Consider the following 27,245-nt stretch of genomic DNA (forward strand, 5'->3'; position numbering starts at 1 on the left):
CCAAATGAGAAGCCTGGAGGAGTATCAGTCAAGGTTGAGGCAGAACCAGATTTCCACTCCGAGCATTCAACTGGAGAGATATTAATAAAGGGAAGACTTGCAGAGGTGTGGTTAAGATAAAGGGAACCAAGAAGGGTGGTTGAGGCACCCAGGGTCTAGTAACAGCAAGAAGCAAGGGAGGAAATATTGCTACCTGGTGAAGGCTGGAGCCCTCGAGGAGCTACTGTGGTGTAGGGGTGCAACCCCAGGTAGCACTGTGGTGTCAGAGCTGGGAGGGAGCAACGAAGAAATACCCCAGCTTCTCTCTTTCCACCATCTGCTCTCCTGTTGGTGTCTTCCATTTGCCAAATTAAGAAAAAGCCAGAGTGTAAGGAAGCCCAGGAATACAACTGTGAGGGGTCACACAGCAATGTAGACAGGATAGACAATGAGTAGAGGACACCAAATAGTGAATAATCAGAAAACATTAATTTGAAATATTAATTGACCGTTAATTGAAATTAACATCAGTTGAAAGCCTACCATATGCTTCACTTGTATTGACAATGTTAGGGACTCAGACATGCTAGAGACCCTGCTCCGGCCCTTCAGAGAACCCACAGTCTAGAAAGGGGGACCTAACATGAACAAATACGCTCAGTAAAGTATCACAGAACAACTGCACCTTGGAGTTAAACTAATTTTGATGATCCAAAATAACAGATTTCTGGAAGCAATAATCTGTTCTCCAGAACAGGGATCAGGAGAGACGGGGACTAAGTAGATCAGATTTACTGTCCATAAAGTCTCTGTCCCGACACAACTCCATAACTACACACCTCTGCTGCTGCTGCAGGAAAGCAGCCACACACAGTGTCCATGAGCAGGCGTGGTTGTGTGGCAATAAAACTTTATAAGAACGGGCCCGTAGTTTGCCAACCCTTGCTTAACATAAACCATCTCACAGAAATATCTAGAATAGGGGCGCCTGGGTAGCTCAGTTGGTTAAATGTCGGACTCTTGATTTCAGCTTACGTCATGATCTCAGGGTCATGAGAGCAAGCCCTCCCTCCGTCAGGCCCCAGGGTCAGCATTGAGTCTGCGTGTCCCTCTCGCTCCCCCTTGCTTGTGTGCACTTGCTCTCTTTCTCTTGCTCTCGCTCTCAAATAAGTAAAATCTCTTTTTAAAAAAGAAATATCTAGAATGGGGATCTGTAGCACTGGTAACTCATGATATGAAACCACAGAATTATAACTGGAATTAATATATTAGTCACCCGTGATTTGTTTATTGTGTCTTTTATGAGAAAAGGGAAGTAGGTGTGGATGTTAGAGATTGGGGAAAGGAGGAATTTTACAGTGGAAATGAGTTTCAGCAAATGATAGATATTATGGGAAATGTGAATAAACCAGATTCCTCCTCCTCCTGTCTTACATCAGCTTACTCACTACTAACACTGTACAGAAGGAAGTAAGACAGGGCATATCCATATCATCAGCTTTCAATGATAGTCTTCCACCATGCACTGTGAGAGCACATTAGAAGGTGCCGGAGTTTTCATATGACTGCATTGCCGTGAGATTGAATAGTGGTTTCAGTTTCCAGTACGTTTTATAAGTATCTCTTTCCTTCAGATGTTAAACTAATTTTCATATTGCACACACTAGGAAAAAGAAAAAAAATACCCATTCTGAACAACTGATGTTCTCCTGGCATTGTGATAAAAAATAGAGCAGATGGTTTGTGGAAATGGCACCAGGTGAACTTGTAGGTAGTTAGAGCAGGAAAATAGATATAACTCCGAGAGAGGGCTCTTACCAGGTTTTATAGCTGAAGCTTTTTTTTCTTTAATTTTACTTCGTTTTTTTTTTTTTTTTTTTCCATCATTCACCAGAAAACCAAAGGTGGCAAGCAAGGATCTCTGTTGAGATAGTGACGCAGGGTTGCTTGCTACCTTTTGGCCTTGTTTGGGGTTTTTGGTTATCAGAACAATGAAGTAACAGCCTTCCCTCCAGTTTTCTTCTCTTCTTCCAGCTGTGTTTCTGAACCTCTTAGGATCATGGGGTCCTAGAGTCCAGGACCTAAAGGCATCATGAGGACTGTGGCAAATATTCGGAACAGCCCCATCTGTCCTGGCTGCCTCTTCAGGCCCAGGCTGCCCATCACACAGCTCTTCCGGTCTCTTTCCTGGTGGATTCTCTACCGCTGTGCCGTCCAGTATGATAGCCACCAGCACATGTGGCTATGAAGCCCTGGGAACGTGGCCTGTTCAAATAAAGAGATACCGTACGTGTTAAACACATACCAGATTTCAGAAACTTAATATGGAAAAAAATTATGTGAACTATCTCTCTACTAATGCTTTACATTGCCCATGTGTTGAAATAATATTGTGAGTATACTGGGTTGGATAAAATAGATTTTTTAAAAAAAAGAATATACCGTAGAGAAACACTTGCACTTGTCCTATGAAATAAGACAAAATATTTTCTTAGTTTATACATATATCATATCATTGTGTTCTGTGCCTTAAGTTAATACAATGGTATATGTCAGTAATATTTCAATAAAACTGGGGGGGGGGTGCAAAATATTCATTGAATTTTGCTTTTCATAGTAAAAAATTAGAGTCAAAAAAAGATAAATAGATTATTAAGGTTATTTCATGTTTTCTTTTTACTTTTTAGATTTTGTCTACATATTTGGCTTTAGATTTCCCAAACACTGTATATGAGCCTTTACCCAATTTTCAATGGACATCTAAATTTTCTCATCATCAGTTTGAATGAGTTTTTTGTTAATAGGAGGTAGAAAATGTTAAACATGACATAGATGGTAATTGACTATAATTAAAATGAACATACATGATTTGATAAAAACCTTAAGTTTTAAAATCTGTATTTATTAAAGTATAACAGTTCCGAATAAATCATATGAAATGTTTATCCTTAGGTTTTATCTAATTTACTTCAAAAAATCTGGTAGACTTACAGAGCATTCCACCTAGATTTAAAGGGATCAGCATCATTAACCTTTATTGCTCTGGCTTTTCTGAATTCAGAGCATCCTAACACAGGCCAGAGTACTCCATCCATTTCCACTGCCAACTTCTTTAACAGAAATATGTGGAAGAAGGGAAAGAGCAGAAGCCTCTGGTTTAAAGTGTCTAGATACAGCAGTAAAGGAGGTTTCTTCAGAACCAGTATTTTGCTTGGTCTCTCTAGTGGTCCTAAGACCAGGAATGGGTGATGGTTAAAGAAGGAGATTAGCCTCGGTATTGAATGTGGTCTCATCCCTGGGCACATGGACAGAAGAGGGAGTGATAATAGACGTTGAGGATCTGTCCCATTCCTATGTAGGCTCCCCTAGGAAAGTCCTCTTGTACCCCGTTGGGTGGGAGTTTACCACTTTGAAGACCACTGATTTAAGATGAGCCACTGATACCAAAGAGGCCTTTGCCCTCTTTTTCTTGTTAAGCTGCTCCGGGAGCCCTGTGATAATAAGAGAGGAAGCAACGCGATCTCTACACCTCTTGTCACTGCAGGAGGTGAGCTCCCGGAGGTCAGTGCAGTCATTTGGAGGGTGGTCCAGCACTTTGAGGGTGGTCCACACACTCCTCAAGTGGTGAGATTATTCAAAAAAAGTCCCCAAAATGAGATGTCTGCCTAAACTCATGACCCTTCATCTGAAAAGGCCTAGCAGCCCCTGAGGTCAGCGCTGTTTGCCAGACAACTTTCTCCAGATTCCTTCAGCCTTTAGGAAGAGCTGCTGGTCCAGAGGCTAGGGTGAACCCAGGACACTGCTGCTGGCACTCCTGGGTGGAAGGGTCACGTGCTTCACTGCAGCGCTGTCTGCAGGCAGCTCCTTGCCAGCGCACCTGCGCGGGTCTGGGCGGGTCACAAGAAATGAGGACACCGCTCCTGTGCCCTCCAGGAGTTCATATCCTAGTTGCCAGCTGGACAGACGCCTGTCCTCCTCCCAAGAACGACTAAGAGCGCCTTCACACAGAAAACATAACCCCTGCCAGACATTGCACTTTCTTATTGTGTCAGATACACATCACATTGACCATTTAATTATTTTTTAATGGATAGTGGCATTAAGTATTCCTGTGATATTGCGTAACCATCACCGCTATTTCCCAAACTTTCTCATCACCCCCAAACAGAAGCTCTGTACCCATTAAGCGACAACTCCCCATTCCCTGTCCCGTCCCCCCACAAGCAGCCCCTGGCAACCTCTAGTCTACTCTGTCTGTAAGAATTTGCCTCTTCTAGAAGCCGCGTATGAATAGAATCATACAATATTTGTCCTTGGGTGTCTGGCTTATTTCACCTCGCATAATGTTTTCATTATGTAGCATGTATCAGAACTTCGTTCCTTTTTATGGCTGAATAAGTGTCCTTCATTTGCATATTCCATCTTTTGTTAAACTGTTCATCTATTGGTGGACAGTTGGGTTGTTTCCCCTTTTTGACTCTTATGAATAATACTGCTATCAACATTGATGTGCAAGTATCAGTTTGAGTCCTTATTTTCAATCCTTTAGGGTATATACCTAAAAGTGGAATTATTGGGTCATATAGTAATTCTCTATGTAACTTTTAAGGAACTTCCAGACTGTTTTCCACCACAGCTGCACCATTTTACATTCTCATTAGCAACGAATAAGGGTTTTAATTTCTCCACATCCTCACCAACACTTGGAGTTTTTTGCTTTTATATTTGTTTTTTTAGATAATAACTACCCTGGTGTGTGTGACGTGGTTATCACATTGTAGTTTTGATTTGCATTTCCCTAATGATTAATAAGGTCGAGCATTTTTTCATGTGGCATTTGTATAACTTCCTTGGAGAAAAATATCTCTTCAAGACCTTTGCCCATTTTTAAATTGGATTGTTTGTCTTTTTGTTGTTGTAGGGGCTCTTTATATATTCTGGATATTAATCCCTTATCAGATGTGTAATTGAGAAATAATTTCTCCCATTCTGTGGGTTGTCTTTTTACTTTTTTGACAGTGTGCTTTGATGCACAAAATTTTTTAATTTTGATGATATCCAGTTTATCTATTTTTTAATTCTTATTGCCTGTGTTTTTGTGAAATCCAAAGTCATAATGGTTTTCTGCTATATTTTGTAGCATTTGGCTCTTAAATTTGAGTCTTTGATCCATTTTGAGTTAATGTTTGTACATGTTATGTCGTAAAGGTCCAGCTCATTCTTTTCCTGTGAATATCTAGTTTTCCCCCACATCATTTGTTGGAAAGACTGTCCCCTCCCCATTGAATGGTCTTGGCTCCCTTGTCAAAAACCAGTTGCCCATACATTTGAAAGTTTACTTCTGGATTCTTTATTCTGTTCAATCACATTTTGTCCTTATGCCGGTACCACACTCTTTTGGTTACTATAGCTTTGTAATAAGGTTTTGAATAGGGAAGTGTGAGTCCTACAGCTTTGTTCTTTCAATATTGTTTTGACTATATGAGATCCCTTGAAATTTCATATACCTTTGCCAGATGTTCCCATCTTTTAAAAAATTACATGGTTAAAATGCAGGCAAACAAAGGAGAAAATAATCACAGATAATCTCACAACCTAGAGGCATTCATCTACTATGAATGATTTTGAAGCATTAAACAAAACAACATGGGATACCACTTCATATCCTCTAGGATGGCTATCAAAAGACAACAGCAAATGACGGAGAAGATATGGAGATGCCAGAACTCTCATACACTGTTGGAGTGAACGTAAAATGGCACAGCCTCTTGGAAAAATAGGCTGACAGTTCCTCAACCGGGTAAACATAGAATTACTACATGACCCAGCAATTCCATTTCTGGGTATATACACAAGAGAAATAAAAACATATGTCCACATGAAAACCTTTAAATGTTGATAGCAGTATTATTCATAGTAGCCCAAAAGTATAAACAACAATAATGTCTCATCACCTGATGGAACAGGTAAATAAAATGTGGTGTATCGATAAAATGGAATGTTATTCAGCAAAAAAAATAAATGAAATACTGATACACTTTATAAAATGTATGAACCTTGATAACATCATGCCAAGTGAAAGATGCCAGTGACAAAGAACCACATACTGTATGATACAGTTCATATTAAATGTTCAGAATAAGCAAATTGGTAGAGACAGAAAGTAGATGAAGCGGTTGCCTAGGACTAGTGAGGGGTAGCGAGATGTGGGAGCAAGAGGGTTCAGAGTTTCTTTTAGGAGAATAAAGAAATGTTCTGAATTTGATTGTAGTGATGGATGCACAACTCTGTGAATATACTTACATCTCAGTAATGCTATTAAACAAAAGACATAGGTTTGAATATATTGTTTCATGCCTTACTTTTTTTTCACTCAATGTAACAGAATCTTTGCATGCCCTGAAATTTATTTAATTTTGCTATTTTCAAGGGCCACACAGTTTTAATGAAAGTAGACGTACCATCCATTACATACACACACACACAGATATGTGTGTGTGTGTGTGTGTGTGTGTGTGTGTGTGTGTATACATGTATAAAATGTCTTCAAAATGCTAGGCATTAAGTAATCAATATTAGTCAGTCCTACACTATTTGTTGTTTAGCTCTCCATACACGTGTGGTTTTTTTTTTCCCCCTAATATAAACGATGTTGGAATTTATGAGGTTTAGCCTGATCAGTGTTGACTACTTGTCCATGAAAGTCATGGCAAATAGTGACTGGTCATTTTGCTAAGGCACACATTTGGATCTTACATGCTGAGAGACTGATGTGTGGAAGTTAATTATTTTGCTATTGATCTGTCCCGTATCACACCTTAATGAGGTTTATTCATGAGTGTGGGGGCTCAGGAGGGTCTCTCAAATGTAAAGGGTTTATACAACCGCTGCATAGTGGGATTGTGGTTCTCGCAATGATGGCAAGCTTAAGATACAACTTGAAAATAAAAATCCATATAGATTTATAAGGGGAAAGATGGCAGAAGTTATTATGGTTTTTAAAGCCAGCTGGACTAACGAGGTCAGGTTCCTTCTCTTCCAACAACTTTGTCATGGTCACCACAGGGCTGACTGGATCTCAGTTGTAGTTCCTCATAAGCCAAGAAAAAGTTAAGTTTAATGAAGTTCAAATCCAATATAACAGCCTTACCTGGACCACTAGTAAATAAATAAATGTGTAAATTAATCTCTGAGAAAATTTTTGGCACAATTTTTAGAGTAGGGGAAATTTTGTCTAAGCCCTGGCTCCCTGGTGTTCTCATGGGTCCTTTATGTTTTCTTCTTCAGATACTGAAATTCATTTGTACCGAAAGAGAATGGCTAACTGTAGCCTCACAGTGGGTGAAGGGGAGGCAAGTTCGCTAGGTCAGTCCCCTTAGGATCCCGCTCCAAATGTGGTCACCACTTTCCCTACTTGTCAATCTGGCCACGTGGTCTCAGGAGTAACCATAGTCCTCTGCGACATTCACATTCAGCTGACAGGAGCCGTATGGAAATAAGATGCAGAGTCCTCCGAATGAAATCTAGAGTGGCTCCTGAGTGTGGCTTAGAATTCAGTGGCCACTTGGGAGAACCTTGGAGGTGGAGCTGGCTGGCTTCCCAGTGGGTTCGCTTGTTACTCAGAGTGATGGCAGTGTTTGGTTTTAGTTCAGCCTGGTATTGTTTTCTTTTCGGAGTGAGGAAGCAACAGTCAGGGCAAAAGCCAATATGAATGTTCTAATACATATTTTTGTGAGTATGCGTCCATGTATTTGAAGTGGTCGGCGTTGGGAAACAGCGAGTTAAAAGCCCAGGGTTTTGCATTTGAAATATTCTTTGTTCTGTTTACAACCATGCACAGAGATATTTTCCCACATTTTCTTTTATATAAGTTCTCCAGTGATGTTTTCGTGGCCTATCCTGGGAAGATCTGTCTTTCCATTTATCAAAACAAATGGCAAGCTGGGGACCATTTAAAGTCGTTTTTTTAGTTAATAAAGCCAATCTTCTTGTTCTGTTATGTTAAAAGTACATTATCTTTTTATTGCCAGCTCTCTATGGCTAGGTCTGTTTTCTGTCTTAGCAATCTCAGGGCTGCCCCACTTGCTTACTGTGTAGAGAATTACAAAATCATCAAGGGTGGGGCGGCACCAGCTGACTTACAGTACAAACCATTTCTCAAAATAACCACAACAGTGCAATACTGATGTGTAATTTACGTCACAGTATGTTTTTATGAAATAGTTTGTGGCATTTTCATTTCTATTCCGGATGGAATCTTGTGCTCTCTCCCTTTTAATCAGGCATTTAATTTATTTTTATTATTAATACTTTCCACTCCTTGTCTTGGCATGCCTCCAATTTAACAGCTTTGATGAAGGGGGGAAAAAAAAACAACAACCAACAACCCATCTTCCCCACCCCAATTCTTCAACATCAGTTTAACTGCAAATGTATTTTCCCCTTTGATGTGTACTTACTTCGGGTACGGGTACAAAGCTTACTGCCTTAGGAGAAATGTAGAAATATGGCGGGACGCGTTACACACTTACACGGACTTACATTCAGGAATTGATGAAGTTGATGTACAACTTCGGAATTTTAAACACTTTCAACCAATCCAAGCTATGTAGTCATATGCACTGCTGCATTTTGCTTTTACAAATGTCTTTCTGTATAGTGTCCTGTAATTAGAACAGGAAATCATTGAGTAACTGTAAGATGAATAAGAGCACTTAGACTGAAAGGAAAATTACCTTCCGAGAAATTATATTCTCTCTCTCTCTCTCTTTTTTTTTTCTGCATGTTACAATGTTGGTAATGATAGTAACAGCTGTAGCTGCTCTTATCTGTAGAATTTTCAGGCTTAGGTTTTCTGAAATAAAAAAAAAAATGTTCCTTTTCTGTAATAATCAAAAATGAATGGACAGAAAATAGGAAATGCCTAATTATGACAAATATTCAGTGTCACAACAGAGCAGCAATTAAATGGAAACTTCAGTATAATTGTCAATAGCAGTAAGAATTGGACTAGTGCCAGGTACATAAAGTTGATGCTTTGCCTTTGGTTGGTTGCTAGGAGCACGGTGAAAAGTATAAAGCTTTGAGAAAGGAATGCCTAATGTAATAAAGTAACAGAAAGAAGCATAAATCATTGCAAGAGCCTCTCGTATTGACATTATTTTACTTAAATTGTCTCAAAACTAGACATCAAGTTTTATAACATGAGCAAATTCATATTTGCTTGGGGAAAAAAAAGAACAGTCTATGTTGTCTTTGAAGGACTGGGGACTTTGTGTCTCAAGCATAGCCTTCATACATATTTGGAATCTTTTAAGTGAAAATCTTTAAATGTTTGTTTCTATTGGCATCCAAATGCATTTGCCCTAATACGATTAAGAGAACTAAAGGGCAAAATACTTGGCAGATTTTTCAGTTGAGGTAATTAGGTGCAGGAAGGAACATGCATACTTTTTCCACCAGGCTCTATAAAATCCTGGTGCAAAGATTTTTTTTTAAGATTTTTTTTTTTTTAAGCTTACTGATTTTAGAAGTAGATTATAGTGGTTTTCAGTAAGCATAATAGTGTGATGTTTCCCCAAAAAACCCCCCCCCCCCCCCCCCCCCCCCCCCCCCCGCCGCCAAGAATGAAAAAGAAAGTTACATTTCTAAATGTTGTGTAAAAGATAAAAGCAGATTTCTCCTCCGGAATTTATGTTTTCAGTCTCCTGTGCATTGGCCACCATTATCTATTTAAAAAAAATAGCATTATGGATATTTGAATGCTAATGTCAATGCTCCATTAATTCATTGTGTTTGCTATTTCATGCATCTCTCTTTGTATAAAGACAACTTGAGCAACGTGCTATTCAGAATGAATGCCTGCTCTTACCCTCTCCCCCCCCACCCCTTCCCCATTCCCAGCCCAACTCTGAGGATTAAAGCAATGGTATACAGTTACTGTTTGAAAAGCTTGGGTGGAGTCTCACGTTATAATTACAGTTTCTCTGTGGAATTCTGTTTTGGACTTTGAAAATATATAAATAAGTGAAAAATTGACATTGAGAGAGGTTAACAAAACGTGTAATTATGATATAAGCACAGGATTAGAGTAATTTTGGTTGAGCATTACAAGCAGTGTACTTTAGGTATTAACTTTTAATAGGCAAAGTTCTTCTCATTGAAGTTGAAATGAGGTTTAGTAATTTTGGGTCTCTTATTCCCTTTGAATATTTCATTTAAAAATAGGCATTTTCACTTTTTTTTTTTTTTTTTTTTTTGGTGGAAGGGAGAATTGAGGAATGGGATGACATTTTAATAGAATATCATAATATGGCTTAAAATTTCAGTCTTTGGTACCAAGAATTTATTGCTGATCATTTTCTGTTGACAGAAATCAAGTACTGCCTACATAACCCAACCAACTACCGCTGACTAGAGTGTGTTAGAGTAAGATTCCTTGGGGTAATACTTTGATTTCTTTTCCTATGTGGGTGTGGTTGAAAGAAAATCTTTGTTCCAGGAACACTTTGTTTATCTTTTGCTAAACAAATGTGCAATTTATCCATTCTTTATTCATTCTTAGATTTATCTGCTAGACCTATTATGAATTGGAAAGGGGAGAATGTCCTATGAAGCATTTATCAGCAGCCTCTGTTTCATGGGTAACTGCATACCGAGTGTTTGTTTATATGTACATGAAATGCATAAGGAGGAAAGAAGTAGCTGAGGAATTTAAATAAGAATTTTTGAAAGGGTTGTTTGGCTTTATTTGTTTCATAGTGTACTAGGGCAAAATAAAATATGACAGCTGTTGAACAGTTTAATAGTTTTGTAGCTGTATGAGGAAGAAGTTAATTTAATGCAAAGGCTTAGGGGAAAGTTATAGGATCATAGAATTTTAGATCTGGAAAGCTCTTCCAAACTCATAATTTTATTCTTTGTTAATACATACCTTTCATGTGAAGGTGACCATGCTTTCTCTTGAGAAAAAAATATTTCTCCAGTTAACTAAGCACATATACCTAAATTCATCTAGGGTGAAGTTTCTCTGAAGTGAACTTTACCCTAGATGAATTGTTGATTCTTCCAGGTCTCACATTTATGCTGGATGTTCTCTTTACTCTCATCTAGAATGTTTTGTTAATTTTCTTAGCAGTCCCGAGGGTCTCATGGGCTTTGTCGGGTTTTTTTTTGGGGGGGGGGGAAGGTGTTCTTTTTCTTTTTTTTTCTGTAAATATTAAAGGTGATTCCTCTGGGCATGTCTAATTGTAAGGTTGGAAATTTGCCTCTGTCTAAACAATGCCAAAATTCTGGTCCAAATGGAGGGTTCTTTTCATAAGGAACAAAATTATCATAATTTTTGTTTTGGTATTATTAAGCACTGCCCCATTAAACCAGGTCCCAACTGGGCCTCTAGCCTCTTAGTATGGGAGCGGTTCAGGAAGTGCAGGGGTTCTGGGCTTGCACAACTTAAAGTAGGCCTTATTTCCTATTACGTGGGTAGAAAGTAGAAAGGTGATATACATAGTACCCCCCCCATCCATGGGGGATACATGCCAAGACTCCCAGCGGATGCCTGACACTGCAGATAACATCAAACCCTATCTGTACTGTTTTTTCCTAATCATACAACCTATGAAAAAGTTTACTTTATCAGTTAGACACAGTAAGAGATTAATAACAATAACTAATAGTAAAATTGGACAGTAAAGTAGTCTCGCTCTCTCAAAAGACCTTATTGTCCTGTGCTCACCCTTCTTCCTGTGACGTCAGATAGTAAAATGCTTGAGTGACGAGAACTGGGATGAATGACGTAGGCACTGTGACATAGCGTTAGGCTACTACTGACCTTCTCATGATGTGTTCAGACCGGAACATCTGCTTCCAGACCGTTGTTGACCACAAACTGCAGAAAGCGAAACCTCTGATAAGGGGGGGGATGGGAGCCGGGGAGGGGGGAGGGAACCACTGTGCGTGAAAGATGTGTCCGTACTGTTAAATCATGGCGGAGTGAGTTGCAGTGTTCCAAAATCACAACAAGCTAACTTAACCGGAGTGAAATTCTGACCTATAACTGGCCGAATTGTGCAGTTCTTGATGACACAGAAGTTTCAGATTTTCCGTGACCAAAGGCCGTCATCCTCATCCCCAATACTGTACCTTAATTAAATCTCTAGTAATAATGAGCTGCAAATAAACAAAGATTTTCTTTCAACCACACCCACGTAGGAAGAGAAATCAAAGTATTACCTTAATGATCATAATGATGTTACTATTATTAGTATTTGTGACATTTTTGTCATAATGAAAAGCCCATCAAACTTGGAATGAAAAGACTGGGTGACAGTCTCACGTCCGTCACTTTCTGCGTCCTTGAGAGCCTTGGGCTAGTCACTTGGGTGTCTGAGCCTGTTATCTCACCTCTGAATTGGGGGAGATTCACGAGCCGTAATCCTACGAATAGGGTTGTCGTGAGGAGCAAAAGAGATGTGTTTTGTGAAAGATCTGTGTAAATTTTTGTGTTTTCCTATCAGTACCAGAAATCATGGTAGTATTTCTAAACCAACAGTCCCTCTGTCCCTCTTATTTTTGGTTACGAGGTCTTTTTTCATTTGCTGTCTTCTATGCGACCTACAACAATCCTGGGAGAGTGGCAAGGAGAAGGGAATTTTGTCCTAGATTCTGTTCTGGGTACAGTGGGGGTTTGGCTAGAAGCATATACCTGAAAACAGGTTATAAGTATATATATACTTAGAAACCCCAACTTGTGACATTTCGACTTAGCAATTTTTTGACTTTACAATGGTGTAAAAGCGATAACGCACTCAGTAGAAAGTGTACGTTGAATTTTGAATTTGAATCTTTTCCCAGGCTGGCAGTACGTGGCTCGATACTGTTGTGGTGCTGGGCATCCACCCCCAGCTGCAGCTCCCAGATGGCCATGTGCTCATGAGGGTGAACGTCCAACACACAACCAGCCTATACCCGTGCAACTGTCCTGCTTTTCACTTTCAGGACAGGATTTAATAAATGACATGAGATATTCAATACTTTATTATAAAATAGGCTTTGTGTTAGATGATTTTGCCCAGTGGAAGTGTTCTGAGTACATTTAAGGTAGGCTAGGCTAAGCTATGGTGTTTGGTAGGTGAGATGTATTCAATGCATTTGCAACTTAGGATATTTTCAACTGACAAGGGGTTGTTGGGACATAAGCCCATCGAAAGTGGAGGAAGCTCTGTGTGTATATGTGTGTGTGTGTGTATATACACACACACATAGAGAAAGAGAGAGATCAAAACCCAAACTAAATAAATTACTATAAGTCTGTGCAAAAAGCTAAACTCAGACTCAGAGGTAGTGGTTTCAAAGTTTAATGTGCATGAGCTACCTGGAAGCTTGTTAAAAATGTAAATTAGAGATTCTGAGTTAGTGGTTCTGGATGAGCCCCTGGAGTCTGCCATTTTCCAGTTACCATATGTGATTCTGATGTGGGCAGGCCTGGGAGCGCTCTGAGAGATGCTGTCTCCAGAATGAATGGACATCATAGGACACATCTCCAGGACGTGGACCAGAGGGAACTTGCTGGTTTTTCTTCCAACAGAAAGCAGATTCATGGCTTGGCTTGTATTTTGGGAACTGCATGAAGAAAGAAGGATAAATGTTTCAAGCTAGGATGAAGTGAAGAGAAAACAAAAACAAACAATCAAAAAAACCCAGGTCATTTCTAAGCACCAAAGATAGACAGGGAGCTGATTGCATCCACAACAGAGAATTAAGAAGAGGTTAGAGATGGCATTATCATGAAAAATGGTTGGGGGCGCCTGGGTGGCTCAGTCATTAAGCGTCTGCCTTCGGCTCAGGTCATGATCCCAGGGTCCTGGGATTGAGCCCCACATCGGGCTCCCTGCTCAGCGGAAAGCCTACTTCTCCCTCTCCCACTCCCCCTGCTTGTGTTCCTTCTCTCGCTCTGTCTCTCTCTGTCAAATAAATAAATAAAATCTTAAAAAAAAAAAAAAAAATGGTTGGAGAAGAACAGGAGGGAGATGGCATTATCATGAAAAATGGTTGGAGAAAAACAGGAGGAGAATGAGGGGACAAGAAGGAAGTGAAATGCTCCCAAGAATCCAGGTGACATCTTCTGCTAGAAAATGAACTCTGAAGGATCCATTCTTTTGCCATCATTCAGCCTGAAAAGCAGAACTTCCTCCATCCCAAGAACTTGGAGAAACCAGCACAGCCGTCCCTCCAGTACAGAAAGCCAGTAGCACAACCAAGATAGAATGGTGGGAGCTGTGTGCTGATTTGCACAGTATGCAGGAGATGGTCTTAGATGCTGAGCATTCCGATACAAGCCCTGGGGGTTCGTGGTTACGCCCCCTCCCTCATCCACGGTGTCTTGGACAAATAGAGGATAATAATACCATTGACACATTCGGGGGCTGCTTCTTCGAATAGGACTTAGGTACTCTGGAGTTCTGATGATGTTTGGTGAAAATTTCCAGTCAAATGTTTTGTGCTTTAGCTCTTCTAGAAAGCACAGATTTGAACCCAAAGTGTGAACTTGTGTCTTGGTCTGCGGTAAAAATCTCAAACTGAAATGTCTTGGGACATATATCAGCATTTCAAAACTGAACTTCATTTGGGGACTTGCGTTCAATGTAAACATATCTCCTTGTAATTAAATATGCCAGCTGACAAAGTGGCTACCCACAGACCAGGCAGGAGTCTAAGAAATGTAAACTGTTAAAAGATGTCATCTTGAAAGCAGCTAAACATCTCCATTCTCGAAGAAGCCTCCAGCCTGAGGAACTAAGTGAACATAATTAGAAATACATCTGGGTATTGGCCTCCTATCTGAGAAGGTCACATGCACACCTTCCACTGGTACTGGTTAGATTCCATCATTTGTTCTGTCCTTCCTCATTTGTCTCCCACTGGTTACCAGATGGCCACGATAATGTTGGTATCCTTAACAACTGTCTTGTGCAATTCCCTGCAGCATGGTAAGAGCTCAAAATATTGAGTGTTTTCCCTTTGGATAAGCCAGTGACATATCTGGGAATTGCTTACAAACGCCCTGATGGTGTGGTTATAGGGAGTGATGGCAGACTAGGTCATGGAGCCGAAATTCAGCGTGACATGATGCAGGTGGCAGGCTACCAAAGGGGAGCTTTTGCCATTTCTCAAGCTTAAGATGAAGGAAGGGGTCCTCCAGGCCGAATCTGGTTTTTATAAATAAGCGCTTAATATCGTGAGGTGCAGATAAGCGGTAAAAGGGAGCTTCGTGAAAGTTGCTGAAACGTTCTGAGCTAAGTTGGTTCTGATGGAGCTGTCACAGGACGCTTGGGGAGTCCTCTCAGCATGGTTCTCTGAGTTGTGCCAAGTTACCAGATGGGTTTGAGGCACATTAGAAAGTAGGGAGCATGGGAAGGGGGGAGGGCAAGGAAGGTGGATGTATCAATCAAGTCGGGATGGATCATGCTGCAAAAACAAATAACCCCCAGATCACAGCCTCATTTAAAACAACAAAGGTTTCCTTTGTGCTTGTGTCTATGTCCATTGCGGACTGACGAGGGGCTCTGCTCCGCGTGGCTCTTGTTCCAAGACCCTGACTGGCAGCCCAGCTGCTATCTGACTCATGACAGGTGCCCAGGATGAAGGAAAAGAGAGGGTGTTGTCAGTCAAACACTGGCCCCTAAGGTCGCCACTCACTCCTGTCATATTTTATTGGCCACAACAAGTCACAGGGCCACTTGACTCCAATGGGCCAGGATGCGTGGTCTTTCCACAAGACCGTAAAGAGAACCAGAAATATTTGTTGAACAGCCCTAACCACCACCAGATTAGATGATGATGCTATTTGAACTTATGGACGTCTCTCTGGGACCACATGACCTTTACAGGGCCTTCTACCACTGAAAGATTATATAATCTAAAGAAAGCAGGCTCTGGAAATTTATGTAGACAGAAGCTCAACAAAATTCTGGTTTTTCCGGTGATGATGACTTTAACGCTTGAAATATGTATCAGACTCTTTGAAAAACAGTGTTTTGGTTCTGCGGCTTGCTGATGACCCAAACCTCGCATAATCTATGAGGTCACCCCGACTCTCTCTTCTCTCCACCTTTTCTCTTCTCTGCTGGTGACCCGAGGCTTTTTTAGTGGAACTGGGGTGGCGAGGTGAGGCTGGGAGAATGCCGCCATAACCCAGAATGGGAGAAAGATGAACGGGTATCAGGGTCTCACTGAAGACGTTTTCATACCAAAGCAGAGTGACAATTGCAATTATGCCATGGCCATGACAGTTCTTTGTGGGAGGCAAGAGGGTAACAGAAATGTTTTCTTGTTTGTCTAGGGGAGGACGAGGAAGAAATGAACGTGATCGTTCTCAGCTACCCTCAGTACTGCCGGTACCGATCAATGCTGAAGCGCATCCAGGATAAGCCATCTTCCATTTTAACGGACCAGTTTGCGCTAGCCCTGGGGGGCATCGCCGTGGTCAGCAAGAACCCCCAGATCCTGTACTGTCGGGACACCTTTGACCACCCGACGCTCATTGAAAATGAGAGTATATGCGATGAGTTTGGTGAGTCTTTTTTTTGTTTGCTTGTTTTCCTACATGAAACTTGTGCTTGTGTGTTTCCTTGCTTTGGGTTCTTGTGAAGAGTGGTGATGGGAGCAAGGCTTATTTTCACCAGCTCTATGTGCCACCCCCCCCCCCCAAATTATCGTGGCATAAAGCATCATCGCCTCCTGGGCAGCCTCTGTTGGCCAGGGTAAAGGGTAATTACTTAGAATTTGTTGTTCAATATAGGGTCTGAAGTTGCTTGGTCGACCTTGAAATTGGACTTTAGGACAGGAAGCTTTCATGTTCGTTCTTTCTTAAAAGGCTTTGGCTATTCAGATACTGACTTTTTTTTTTTAACTGATCACTCCCTTTTCAGTGTGATAAGGAACTACAAAAATGCACCAGTTGTAACCACTTCAGTACTATAAGGTGAACAGATAGATTGATGATAGATAGATCCCTACGCCCCTTAATTTTTTCATGTGCATGTATGGATACACATATATATATGCATCTTTGGGGGGCACAGTGTATAAAAATATGTATAGATATTTATGTATCTACCTATATTCAGATATATTATATATATATATATATATCTTTATACACTATGCCCCCCAAAGATGGATATATGCACACATAATTTTATCTGCATCTCTCCTAGCTGATCAGTCATGTGTCTCTATAGATAGAAGCAAAGGAGAAGATATATCATAGGTTTGGGAGCCTTTGCATGATGCAGTGAATGGCTGGAGGCAAGCCAGGATCACATCTCTCACATCTTCAGTTTCTCATCTGTTTGTTGAAGAGATTGGATCGTATCAGTGGTTCTCAACAGGCTGGGCAGGGATATCAGAATACCCTGGGGGTGCTTTATCAGGCTAGACATGTTCCTTGGAAATTCCTGTACTTACAGAGGCATGAGACCTTCTCCCCACCGCCACCTCGCCCTACCCCTTCTTTGGGATTTGCCACCATGGCACAACCAATGTGATGGCTGACCCATGCTAAATGGGGACCTGGGCGGAGAAGAGGTGAGACCCGTGGCCCAGAGAGAGCACCGATGGGGTCATTTTGAGTCGGAACATTACTTGATTTTGTTGGCTAAGGTTTTCCCAAGGCTCCCCAGTTTGTGGATTATTCAGATCAGATTATTCTGCTTAACTATTACAGGCCTCAGCATGGTTTGGGAAATCCACTGTGGCCTCTCTAATCTGATTATTCCTGACCCCAGTAGCCCTCTACCTGCTATAGGGGGCTTGTAAGTAGTGGTGAGCGTGAGGGGATGATCCAAGAAGGAAGGGAGGAAAGAGGAAGGGGACCTCGGTTCATCGGATGTGGCATTTTTTTCCTTATAAACTTTTTTTTCGGATGCCTTTCACAACTCTGCCTTACCAAATGACCGTTGGTCTAGAAGAGAATAGTAGTGTTTATACAAGTTATTTATCCCTTCTTCCAAGAAGAATTTAGTGTCATATTTTTAATACTCAAGTAACCGTTGTATTCAAGTAGATGAATGTATCCAATACATCTTTTCAAAAAATACCCTCTCTTTTCAGATCAACATTTACAAATCGACCCTTTTTAATACTTCTGTTTTGAGGGTTTTTCTCCCCTTCTCCCCTACTCCCAAACCCTCTGTCCTGCTTGCCGCTCAAGACGTCTGTAAATTCCTGACACAAAATAAAACTGAAAGAATGCTTTCCCTCATTTAAGACTAGTCAGAGTTAGAGTATCACAATGTAACATAATGAAAAATGTTTTAACCTTTTTGGCTAATTTAAGAGTTATTAGTCATTGAGCTTCAAAGCTGTTGCGTCTGGAATTGGTAATAGAAAGAGGTTCCAATTTAACCGTGATCACAATGGTTGTTAAGAGTTACTAAATTAGTTTTAAATGTTCTCACAAACACAAGCATCTGACTTTTGAATGTTTTCCTGAACTTTTCTTCTGGTAAAGCTAATTTTAATGCTGTTTTTCTTCTCCAGCCTCTTAAAGTGGAAACTTTCTTTTGGAATAAAGGTACCTTTAAAGAGCTTCTAGATGGCTAGTTTAATAATTAGAATATTAGGTTTTTCTTTTATTTGAGTTTGTACTTCAAATAGTTTGTATTTTGTGTAGTATTTCATTTTAGTAAGTGAACCCCCCCCCAAAAAAAAACTTATTTTTGACCTGATTTGAACACCTTCTCCCACATCCCTCCCCCACCATCCACTCTTGGTCCTCCATCTAAATTTCCAGAGATCACCCTTTTAAACCTCCAACTGGTTGTATTTGAAATCAACACAGGCTAAAGGGTTTGTTAAAACGTGGGGTTCGGTTTCTCCAACCAACTAACAGTTGGTAGAAGAACATAAATTTAATTAGTGACTAGCATTAAACAAATGTTCCTAATATTAAACACTGCCAGATGACCGAAACACTTCTGTCAGATTACCGTGGGTGCCAGGGGGCCCACAGATGAATTTTCTACACAGTATATATTCTGTACCACACGTTTGGTGACTTCAGTAATTGGTCAAATGTAATTTAGGTAACAGTATGCCTAGGCTGTAAAAATCAAATTTTATTAGCCATATCACCAGGTGGATGAATGGCGGAGCTGATGGCAAAGAGTTTATAGCATTTAGCAGCTACACCTTTGACACATGAAATTCATAAATTGCCATAAAGTACCTGCAAGGCCCTTCTCAAAAGGACAGTGTCTGCTTTCCTATGATTAAATAATGTTTATTTTATTAACTAATATATTTTTTGCTTTCTTCTATTAAATGGGATTATGGAGTGGGGGCAGGAGAAGGTGTTCAAAAGATAAATAAAACACAGTTCTTGCTTGTTTGGAGGATTTAAAAATCTAATTGGGGAAGACAGGATTAACGCACCTGAAAGGTTAACTAATGTTACAAGCAAGTCAATGATTAAGTATTTGGTGAGTGTTGGAGAAAGCAAGGGCAGGAGGAATTTAGCAGCGGGGCTGCTGGCGGGGCGGGGGGCGGTGATCATGGGAGGGGTCAGGGAACGCTTCATGAATAAGGCAGGACTGGGTCTGGTATTAAATGCTAGGGGAGAAAGGCTAATAGAAAAGTTTTGGAAATACCTAGATCACTTGTAATTCATGTCCTGACTCTCCACGTTGGGAATGGCTGCCTTCACCGTGGGTCAACTGTTGGCCTCCCCTAGGTTTGTTTACCCTTAATAAATGCTCTGGTGCCCTCTCTACCAGGGGGACGTGAATATGAGTCTGTGGACCAAGGCTGGGACAAACCCAGGCAGTGGCTCTGGAACTGGGCTTTCCTGGGCAGGGATGATCCACATTTTCTCTTGTATGATGACCTTTCCCAACTGCTCAGACACCTTCCCCCTCCCCCCATTGTTTCAATGTTGTCCACTGAATAACAAGTTTAATTGAATAATAAAAGTAAGGCTTTTAAATCTACAGTGAATCCCTATAAATAAATTCTCCGTGGAATTTTATGAAGCTGTTTAATGAAAAGTTTGATTAGAAACTATTAAAGAAAAATAGAATAGATGAAATTTCATCATTTAGTCCCACATTACAGTGGTGTCATTTTGATTTTTATTTACATTGAGATATTCAGAATAGAGTAAATATATCCTGGCTTTAATTAACTATCCTCCTTACTTGGGAAAGGTTATTTTAGGCTTGAAGGGTTTTGATAGCGTACCATCTGCTTTCTTCCCTGTATTTTATTCAAGTCCCTTCCCTGCTTTACAGCACTGTGCAGTGTTTAAGCCTATGACATAAGCATAAATTGAATCATATTAATGGCAGGTGATTGAAAAGCTTCAGCCTCGACATCCTGCCTGAATCCTTCCATCTTGTCAGTTACAATGCTCTTAAAGGTGGTGTGCTCTTTTCTCAGCACAAGAGAATTGACTATTTTTGAAACTAAAGCATTGTGAAGACTGGCTGTGTTGCACATGCAATAAGGAAATGAGATTATAATAATGAGGGCAAAGTGACATCAGGATTGACTATTCTTCTCGTAAAAATCTTTACGCTACGCATAATTCCTGCCCCCACTGTCCTGGTAGGATCTCTGAATGTGAGGCATTCTTCAACGGCCCCCCACCTTGCTTTTACCTCTTTTTATAATTTGATTCCTCTTTTGTAAAACAGATACCATCATGTATATTATATTATTGTCTGTGCTGTAGAGAAAACAGACGCACGTGCAAACATTTTGTCTATTTTCCCTGTTAGAACAATAAAATGTCCACCAGTTTGTAATGCGCAATGTTTACCTTAATATCACACGGGTTGATTTCACATGTACGAAGCGTTGACAGCTGAATCCAAACAGGCGTGCACAGTACCGTAGATGAATGGATAACTTTAAGGAACTAGCTTTCATCAGAGAGATGTAAGGTGGATCCAATATGTATAAATGAGATGAAATCAGTCCCTTAAATAAAATCTTAAAAAAAAAAAAGGGTGCCTGGGTGGCTCAGTCGTTAAGCGTCTGCCTTTGGCTCAGGTCATGATCCCAGGGTCCTGGGATCGAGTTCCACATCGGGCTCCCTGCTCGGGGGGAAGTCGGCTTCTCCCTCTCCCACTTCTCCTGCTTGTGCTCCTGCTCTCGCTATCTCTCTCTCTGTCAAATAAATAAATAAAATCTTAAAAAAAAAAAAAAAGAAAAGAAATCAGTCCTTAAAGGTGGGTCCGACTAAGTGGATTAAGATATGGTTGATTAAAAAAATAATAAAAGATACGACTAATTTTAGTTTGAGTTTTGAATTGCGAAGAGACATAAGTCATGCTTCTGAGTTCTTTGGAGTCAGGGTGTGTATGTGGCGGGGGGCAGGGGTAGTTCCTTGACCAAGGAATGGGATGGGCTTAAAGGAAGGATGTGGTAATTCGCCCGAGAGGGGCAGAGATGAGATGGGCTGCCGTCTTGGCATTTGGTCCACGTGCAGGAAACCATGGTCTCTGCCCCTTGGGGAGATGGTGGCTACATCAGTATTGACACATGTCCTTTGCTGAAGCCCAGGGAGGATAGCACAGTCTAGGGGGGAAAGTGCTGGGCTTACAGATCGGCTAGGTAGGAATCAAGGCTCACGTGTCTGATTTGCTGTTCCTCCAGGCAAGTGACATAAGGTCCCTCACTTACCCCATCTTTCAAACTGGGTAGAAATAGCTCATCACCGGGCTTAGACTAAGTCTGTATCTGCTTGATTAAAAAAACAGTCCTCGTCATCAATGAAGATTCTCTCCTCTTTCTATTAGAATCTTAGGCTTTGGACAACTTAGAACCATCCAAACCAATCTCGCTCTGTAAATAATAAAAGAACCATTTCTCTAAGGCTCTGGGACTCTTCCTAGAACCTTAATGGAAAAGAAAAGTTTTCTACTTTATACGTTATGTTTTTAAAAAGCTTTTCTGTCTCTGCACTGAACTTTCCCTTTCTGTTTTCCTGTTGGGTGAAATAATGACATTATAGACAAAAGAAGAAAAAGCCAAGGGGAGGGAAGGAAACAGAAGAGGGGATGAAACCTTGACGTTTTATGGAGGAAAATTCAGGATGTGTAAAATTATTTTGAAGCACAGAGGATGAGCTGGACTCTGCCTCTTCCCCTCTAAACATCACATGTTTTGCTGGAAATGAAAGGAAAGGCAGTTGTTTTGTTAAGAATCATGGGAATTTGTAAGTGAGTAAACATTTTTTTTTTCCTTGCCAAAGTAGGTTTCATGGTCACAGTGGATTTCGATGATCAAATGGCCTTGTTCCTGGCCCCTGTCCACATTCAGGCTTTCGCTGCCTGTCTGCAGTGCCCACCGATCTCCCAGATGATAACAAGGCAGATGTTTCTCTTTAATTGAAGCCGAGTAGGAAAGGAGTCAGGCTTCTTGTATATTGCTATTTATGCAGATGTCCTTAACCTCCAGAGGTCTCTCTTGGAGGACTGCTTTGTCCTGGACATTTTCTAGAGCTTCTGTTTATCGCTAGAGAATGGTCTAACCAAGACCATGGTTGGTACCTTCTCTTTGTTGCATGTGCTGCCCAAGGAGGGACAGAGGAATGTTTAAGTTTATCACACAGTGGAGTCCACTGAACCCAAATAAATCTGCTGGTAGTGGTGTATTGGATGTGCTTGATAGGACCTGTAATGATTAGCATATGGCCTTGGCTTCCAGGACACTGAGACACAAAGAGGGCTGGGGAGCAGACCTCCTTGGGCAGGGGTGTTGGAAGCTAGGGTACCATCTCTCTTGAAGGTTAATGACCAGAATTTTTTTGTTGTTACTATAAACTAATTTTTCAGAGTCATGATATATGGAATGGGTAGGATTCGTGAGTTTCTATTTTTGGAACCTGGAAGGATATTTTAAAATAACTCTGGACTCTTTTTGTAGCTGAGGGGACTCAATGGGTTATTAAAAACTATTTGGACTCCTGGGTACAATAAACTCTTGTTCACTCCAGAAGAAAGGATTTGTGTCTATATAGGCTAATATTTCACCTAGCGTTTCATTTAGAAAAGCAAGAAAGTTATATCCCATTACATTAACAAGATCAACATATTCCTCTCTAGGGTGAAACAAATATTTTTATCAATTCACACACACACACACTAAAAGAAAGAACCAGGTCATTGAAAAATCACAGGCAAAAGTGCTAGTTAGGGGTAAAGATGGTAGAATGAAGTTCAGAATAAGTCTGTATTCGCTTGATTTTTAAAATCCTCTTGATGCCAAAGAAACCCTCTTAAAGCCCTTCATTCTATCCTGTCAAGGGAATTGGATTGATTAAAGTTCCTTGGACTGTAGGACAGGCTGTCTGGGGATGCCGAGAGCCCCCCACAGTGCCTAACACACAGGACGTTCTTGTCCATTTACGCATTCCACCAATATCTATTACACACCTACTACGCGCCAAGTGTTGTTCTGGTCCCTGTGCACCCAGTTATGAACAAGACAGAAAAATTTACACTCCTAATGACCTTACAATGTCATATGTGGGGAGAGGGTTGGGAAAATATGGGATGGCCATGGACCATATGTCGTGGGTATAGACCGTAACTCATAGAGTTGTGAGGATTCAAGCCCTTAGACGGTACATGGCGAGTACTACTTAAGTACTCCTCGTTGACTAAATCTTCTTGTAACTCTTGCATCACACAACACAACCTTAACCACACATCATACACCATAGTGTTTCCTCAAAAAACATCTACAGAATTATTTCATACCTATACAGACTCCTGGGGACATGAGGTATCCTTTGCTACTAAAAATCATTCAACATCCGCTCATTCCAGAAATACTTGTTTGTTTGTCCTTCTGCATGGAATGTGTTTCCCCAGATATCTTGGGTCTGGCTCCCTCTCATCATTCCAGCCTCAGCTCAAATGTCTGCTCCCCAGAGAAGTCTTCTCTGATTTTCCCCTTTTCACAAGTCTGGCTCCACCCCATCACCCAACATATAATTATCTTCCCGTAACTTTTCACTATCTGAAATTAACTCTCATATTTGTTTCTTTATACGTTTATAGTCTGTCTCCCCCATCCCCACCTGTGCTATAATGTAAGCTCTTTCAGAGCATGTTCACAGTCGTGTACCCAGGGACCAGAACAAGACTGGGCATATGGAAGGTGTGTAATAAATACTGGTTACATGAGTGAATGGATACATGCATACCATTTGTCAATATCCTTGCTCTCCCCCATTTTGCAGATAAGGACACTTCAGCACAGCAAAGTTACCTCGCTATCAAGTGGCAAAACCAGGGTTTGAACCTAGACAGTCTGGTTCAGTATCCATGCTCTTAACAGTTACACTAGATTGCCTTTCAGCTTGGACCTGACTCAGAGAGATCTTTCCAGGTTCCTGAGATCCAGCTGCCTAGAAACAGATAACTGATCACCAGATCTCTAGATAATGAATGTACAAGGGGTTCTGAAGGACTTAGATCAGTGTGTGTAGGAGTGGTTAGGGAAGGAATGATCGTGAAAATTCAAAATCTGAAAACCACTGGATGGGATCCGGAGACTTTGATGCCAGCCACCGTCCTCGCTCATCTGTATTATACCACCCTCCCTGATGGAGCCTCTGCTGCCCTGTGGTCTCTTCCACACACGCCCAGAGTGATGCTGCCCATCTCATCACAGAAGCAGATAATCAATCTAGAGCCCCGTAAGAACTGCAGGTTGAAAGGGGCAGACAGTAAACTGCCCGGTGTTCTCATGGGCGCTTTCTAAGGCATGGGGTCGTGATGCTCACAGAACTTCGATTGTACACCTCTCTCTGATTGTCTGCTTAGAACGCATTGGCTTTCCCAACTTGGCATCCTCCCTTAATGAAAAAATTATAGGTCTAATTCCAAAAAATGAAATGTATGCAAGCTTTCCTGCTTCTGTCACTTCTTTATTCCTGTAGCACATAAATCATTTCCCTTTTTAAAATTACATTTTGCTTGCCATGACTTGGTAATGGGTTTTCGAAGGAGGCAGAGCAGCCAGGCTCTTGGCACGGGAGCGGCCGTGCTGCCTGCTCAGGAAATCTCACTGCTGGCTGGCGTGGGCCTTGATTCCATCATCTGGGCTTTATGCTTCCTTTGGAAGTTGCCTAGAAATTCTCTCCCTTAGAATCTCCTTTCTGAACGGCCTTTTTGGCTCTCCAGTTGCCATCATGGAGGACTGAAGAACAGATGGGATTTAGGCAGAAAAAGACTGGTATGTTCTAATGCTGCTGGGTGCTTACATTCATTCATTGAGCACCGACTCTGTTGAAGGCAGAACTCCAGGCATTGTTGGGATATTGGTCTCTGCTGTCAAGACACTTAAAAATCAAGTTGACCGAGATAAGACGTAGAGTAATGGGCCTCTACAAATATTATTGTGATCTTCTTAACAATTCTGGATCTTCCCATGAGCAACCTGAAAACATAGTTTCCGTAGGGTCACAGGTCCAGCATGTTGCCAAAGTGGGAGTTAGCATCCCCACCCCAGTCCCCTGACCCCAGGGGACATACTTTTCCACCCCGAAGTGAGAGGAGCACGGGCTAAGATTCCAGACTTATTTTGATATTTTGATGTTCAGAGGAGACGGTATCTGCCAAGCTTTATAAATGGGAAAGCTTTGCCACATGCTGGAGACTGCAAGGCAGTCCACTGAGGGCTAACTAGAGGAGGTCCAACTGTAGGTGCCCCTGGAGTTGAAAGATGTAAAAGAGGGCCGGGATGTCAAGGGAGGCCTCTGAGAGGACGTGCATCTTCAACCGGACCTTAAGAGATTCAAAAAGAAGGAAGTTATTTCAGGTGAGGAGGTGGAAAATACTCCAGACTTTGAAGCTCAAAGAAAGAGGTTGTTTCCTCTGCCATTTTTAGCTATCAGCATAGACATTTAAAACACACACACAAAAACAAAACAAAACAGCCTCCGCAAGCAAAACTTTTTTCTTCCTAGAAGAGGTCTCCTTCCCCTGAGGGACCAGGTGTTCCTAAGTCCTTCTCCCAGAGGCCCCATTATGGTTAGGACCCAGGGGAAACCTCTTGGAGGAAAAATCAACTTGTCTCTTATTAAATTGGAAATTTCCCCTTGGGCCTATAAGAAGGAACAGGAGGGATGCATCAACTTTGCAGCAGGGGGGAAAGAAGTGAGGTGAGGTGCCTGTTTGGTTTCCTGGGTATTTAAGGGGCTGCTTCTAGGTTGAAATTGTAGCTTCCAAAGAATCATCTAGAACACTTCACTCTGTGTCCTCCTGTGTGTCTCAGTACTTTTCCAAAGTTGCTTTTTTCTTCTGCTTGGTATTAAAGTTAATAGATTCTACTGCATTTCTCTTTCCTAGACTCTAAGCTCCTAGAGGGGGTAAGAATCATGCCTTACTTGCCTCTGTCTCAACATATGTTTGTGGAAATGATATAAAAATCCTGTTAAATTCCAGAAGGCTTCATTTTATCTCCTTTCTTAGAGTCAAGTATTTCTTGACCTCAATCTTTAATGTTTAGCTCATTGCCAGTTGATTTAATTCTCAAAGGAAAGTATCTAGCTCAAAGGAAATGGTTTTTCTCAACGTTTATTCACCTCTTCAAACCAGAGGAACATTCTTCATAAGCTGGTCAAGGTCTTTGGTTGAAGATTGTTCATTTGTTATGATGTTTAATAGATCCGGAGGTCTGCACAACCTAGAAAGGTGTTCTCTGAGGAAGTCGAGCAGTACCGTAAGTTAAGGCAGGTGGTGTCCAGAAGTCACTACACTGACCTTTCCAGTCTCTAACCTACAGAGCTCAGAATTCAGTTTGAAAACCAAGGAACAGTGGCAGAGTAATTAACATAGAGGACATTGACAAGTTCCAGGGAAATGTGGGCTATATGGATTTGGAACATAATATAGATCACGATTCAGGCTGGAATCATATCAGAAAATGTTGGGAAAGAAAAGTCTTCACCAGTTTAATGTTTATTATTAGGAAGATTACTTGGTCGGTGGCACTTACACCTGGAGGATACTTTGTGGATCATTGACCTGCTCCATGGTATTTGTAGATGAGGATGAAGTCTTCTGTCTCTCAGGAGAGCTCCACGGAGGAGAGCCCCGTCTTTGGATGAAGCAAGTTCACAACATGCAGGGTTGAACACATCACACTTTCTTCCTCACAGTTCCAGACATGAACATTAGGTCTTTAAAATAGGAGATATTTTAATAAAGATGTCACACATAGTGCCAGAAATTATACTGCCCCATCCCCGA

The 27,245-nt window shown here is 41.1% G+C and overlaps 1 protein-coding gene across 3 annotated transcripts in view; it reads left to right on the forward strand.

Annotated features, from left to right (window-relative positions):
* ARID5B (AT-rich interaction domain 5B) overlaps positions 1 to 27,245 on the forward strand; it is a 177,023-nt gene that overhangs the window by 71,341 nt on the left and 78,437 nt on the right. For all 3 annotated transcript variants that reach the window (XM_032423865.1, XM_032423866.1, XM_032423867.1), the window contains one exon: positions 16,319 to 16,549. In XM_032423865.1, the coding sequence (XP_032279756.1) occupies positions 16,319 to 16,549 (231 nt within the window). The remainder of the gene's footprint in view (positions 1 to 16,318; positions 16,550 to 27,245) is intronic.

The sequence above is a fragment of the Phoca vitulina genome, unplaced genomic scaffold (assembly GCF_004348235.1).
Source record: "Phoca vitulina isolate PV1807 unplaced genomic scaffold, GSC_HSeal_1.0 scaffold29, whole genome shotgun sequence".
In the NCBI taxonomy this organism is placed as follows: domain Eukaryota; kingdom Metazoa; phylum Chordata; class Mammalia; order Carnivora; family Phocidae; genus Phoca; species Phoca vitulina.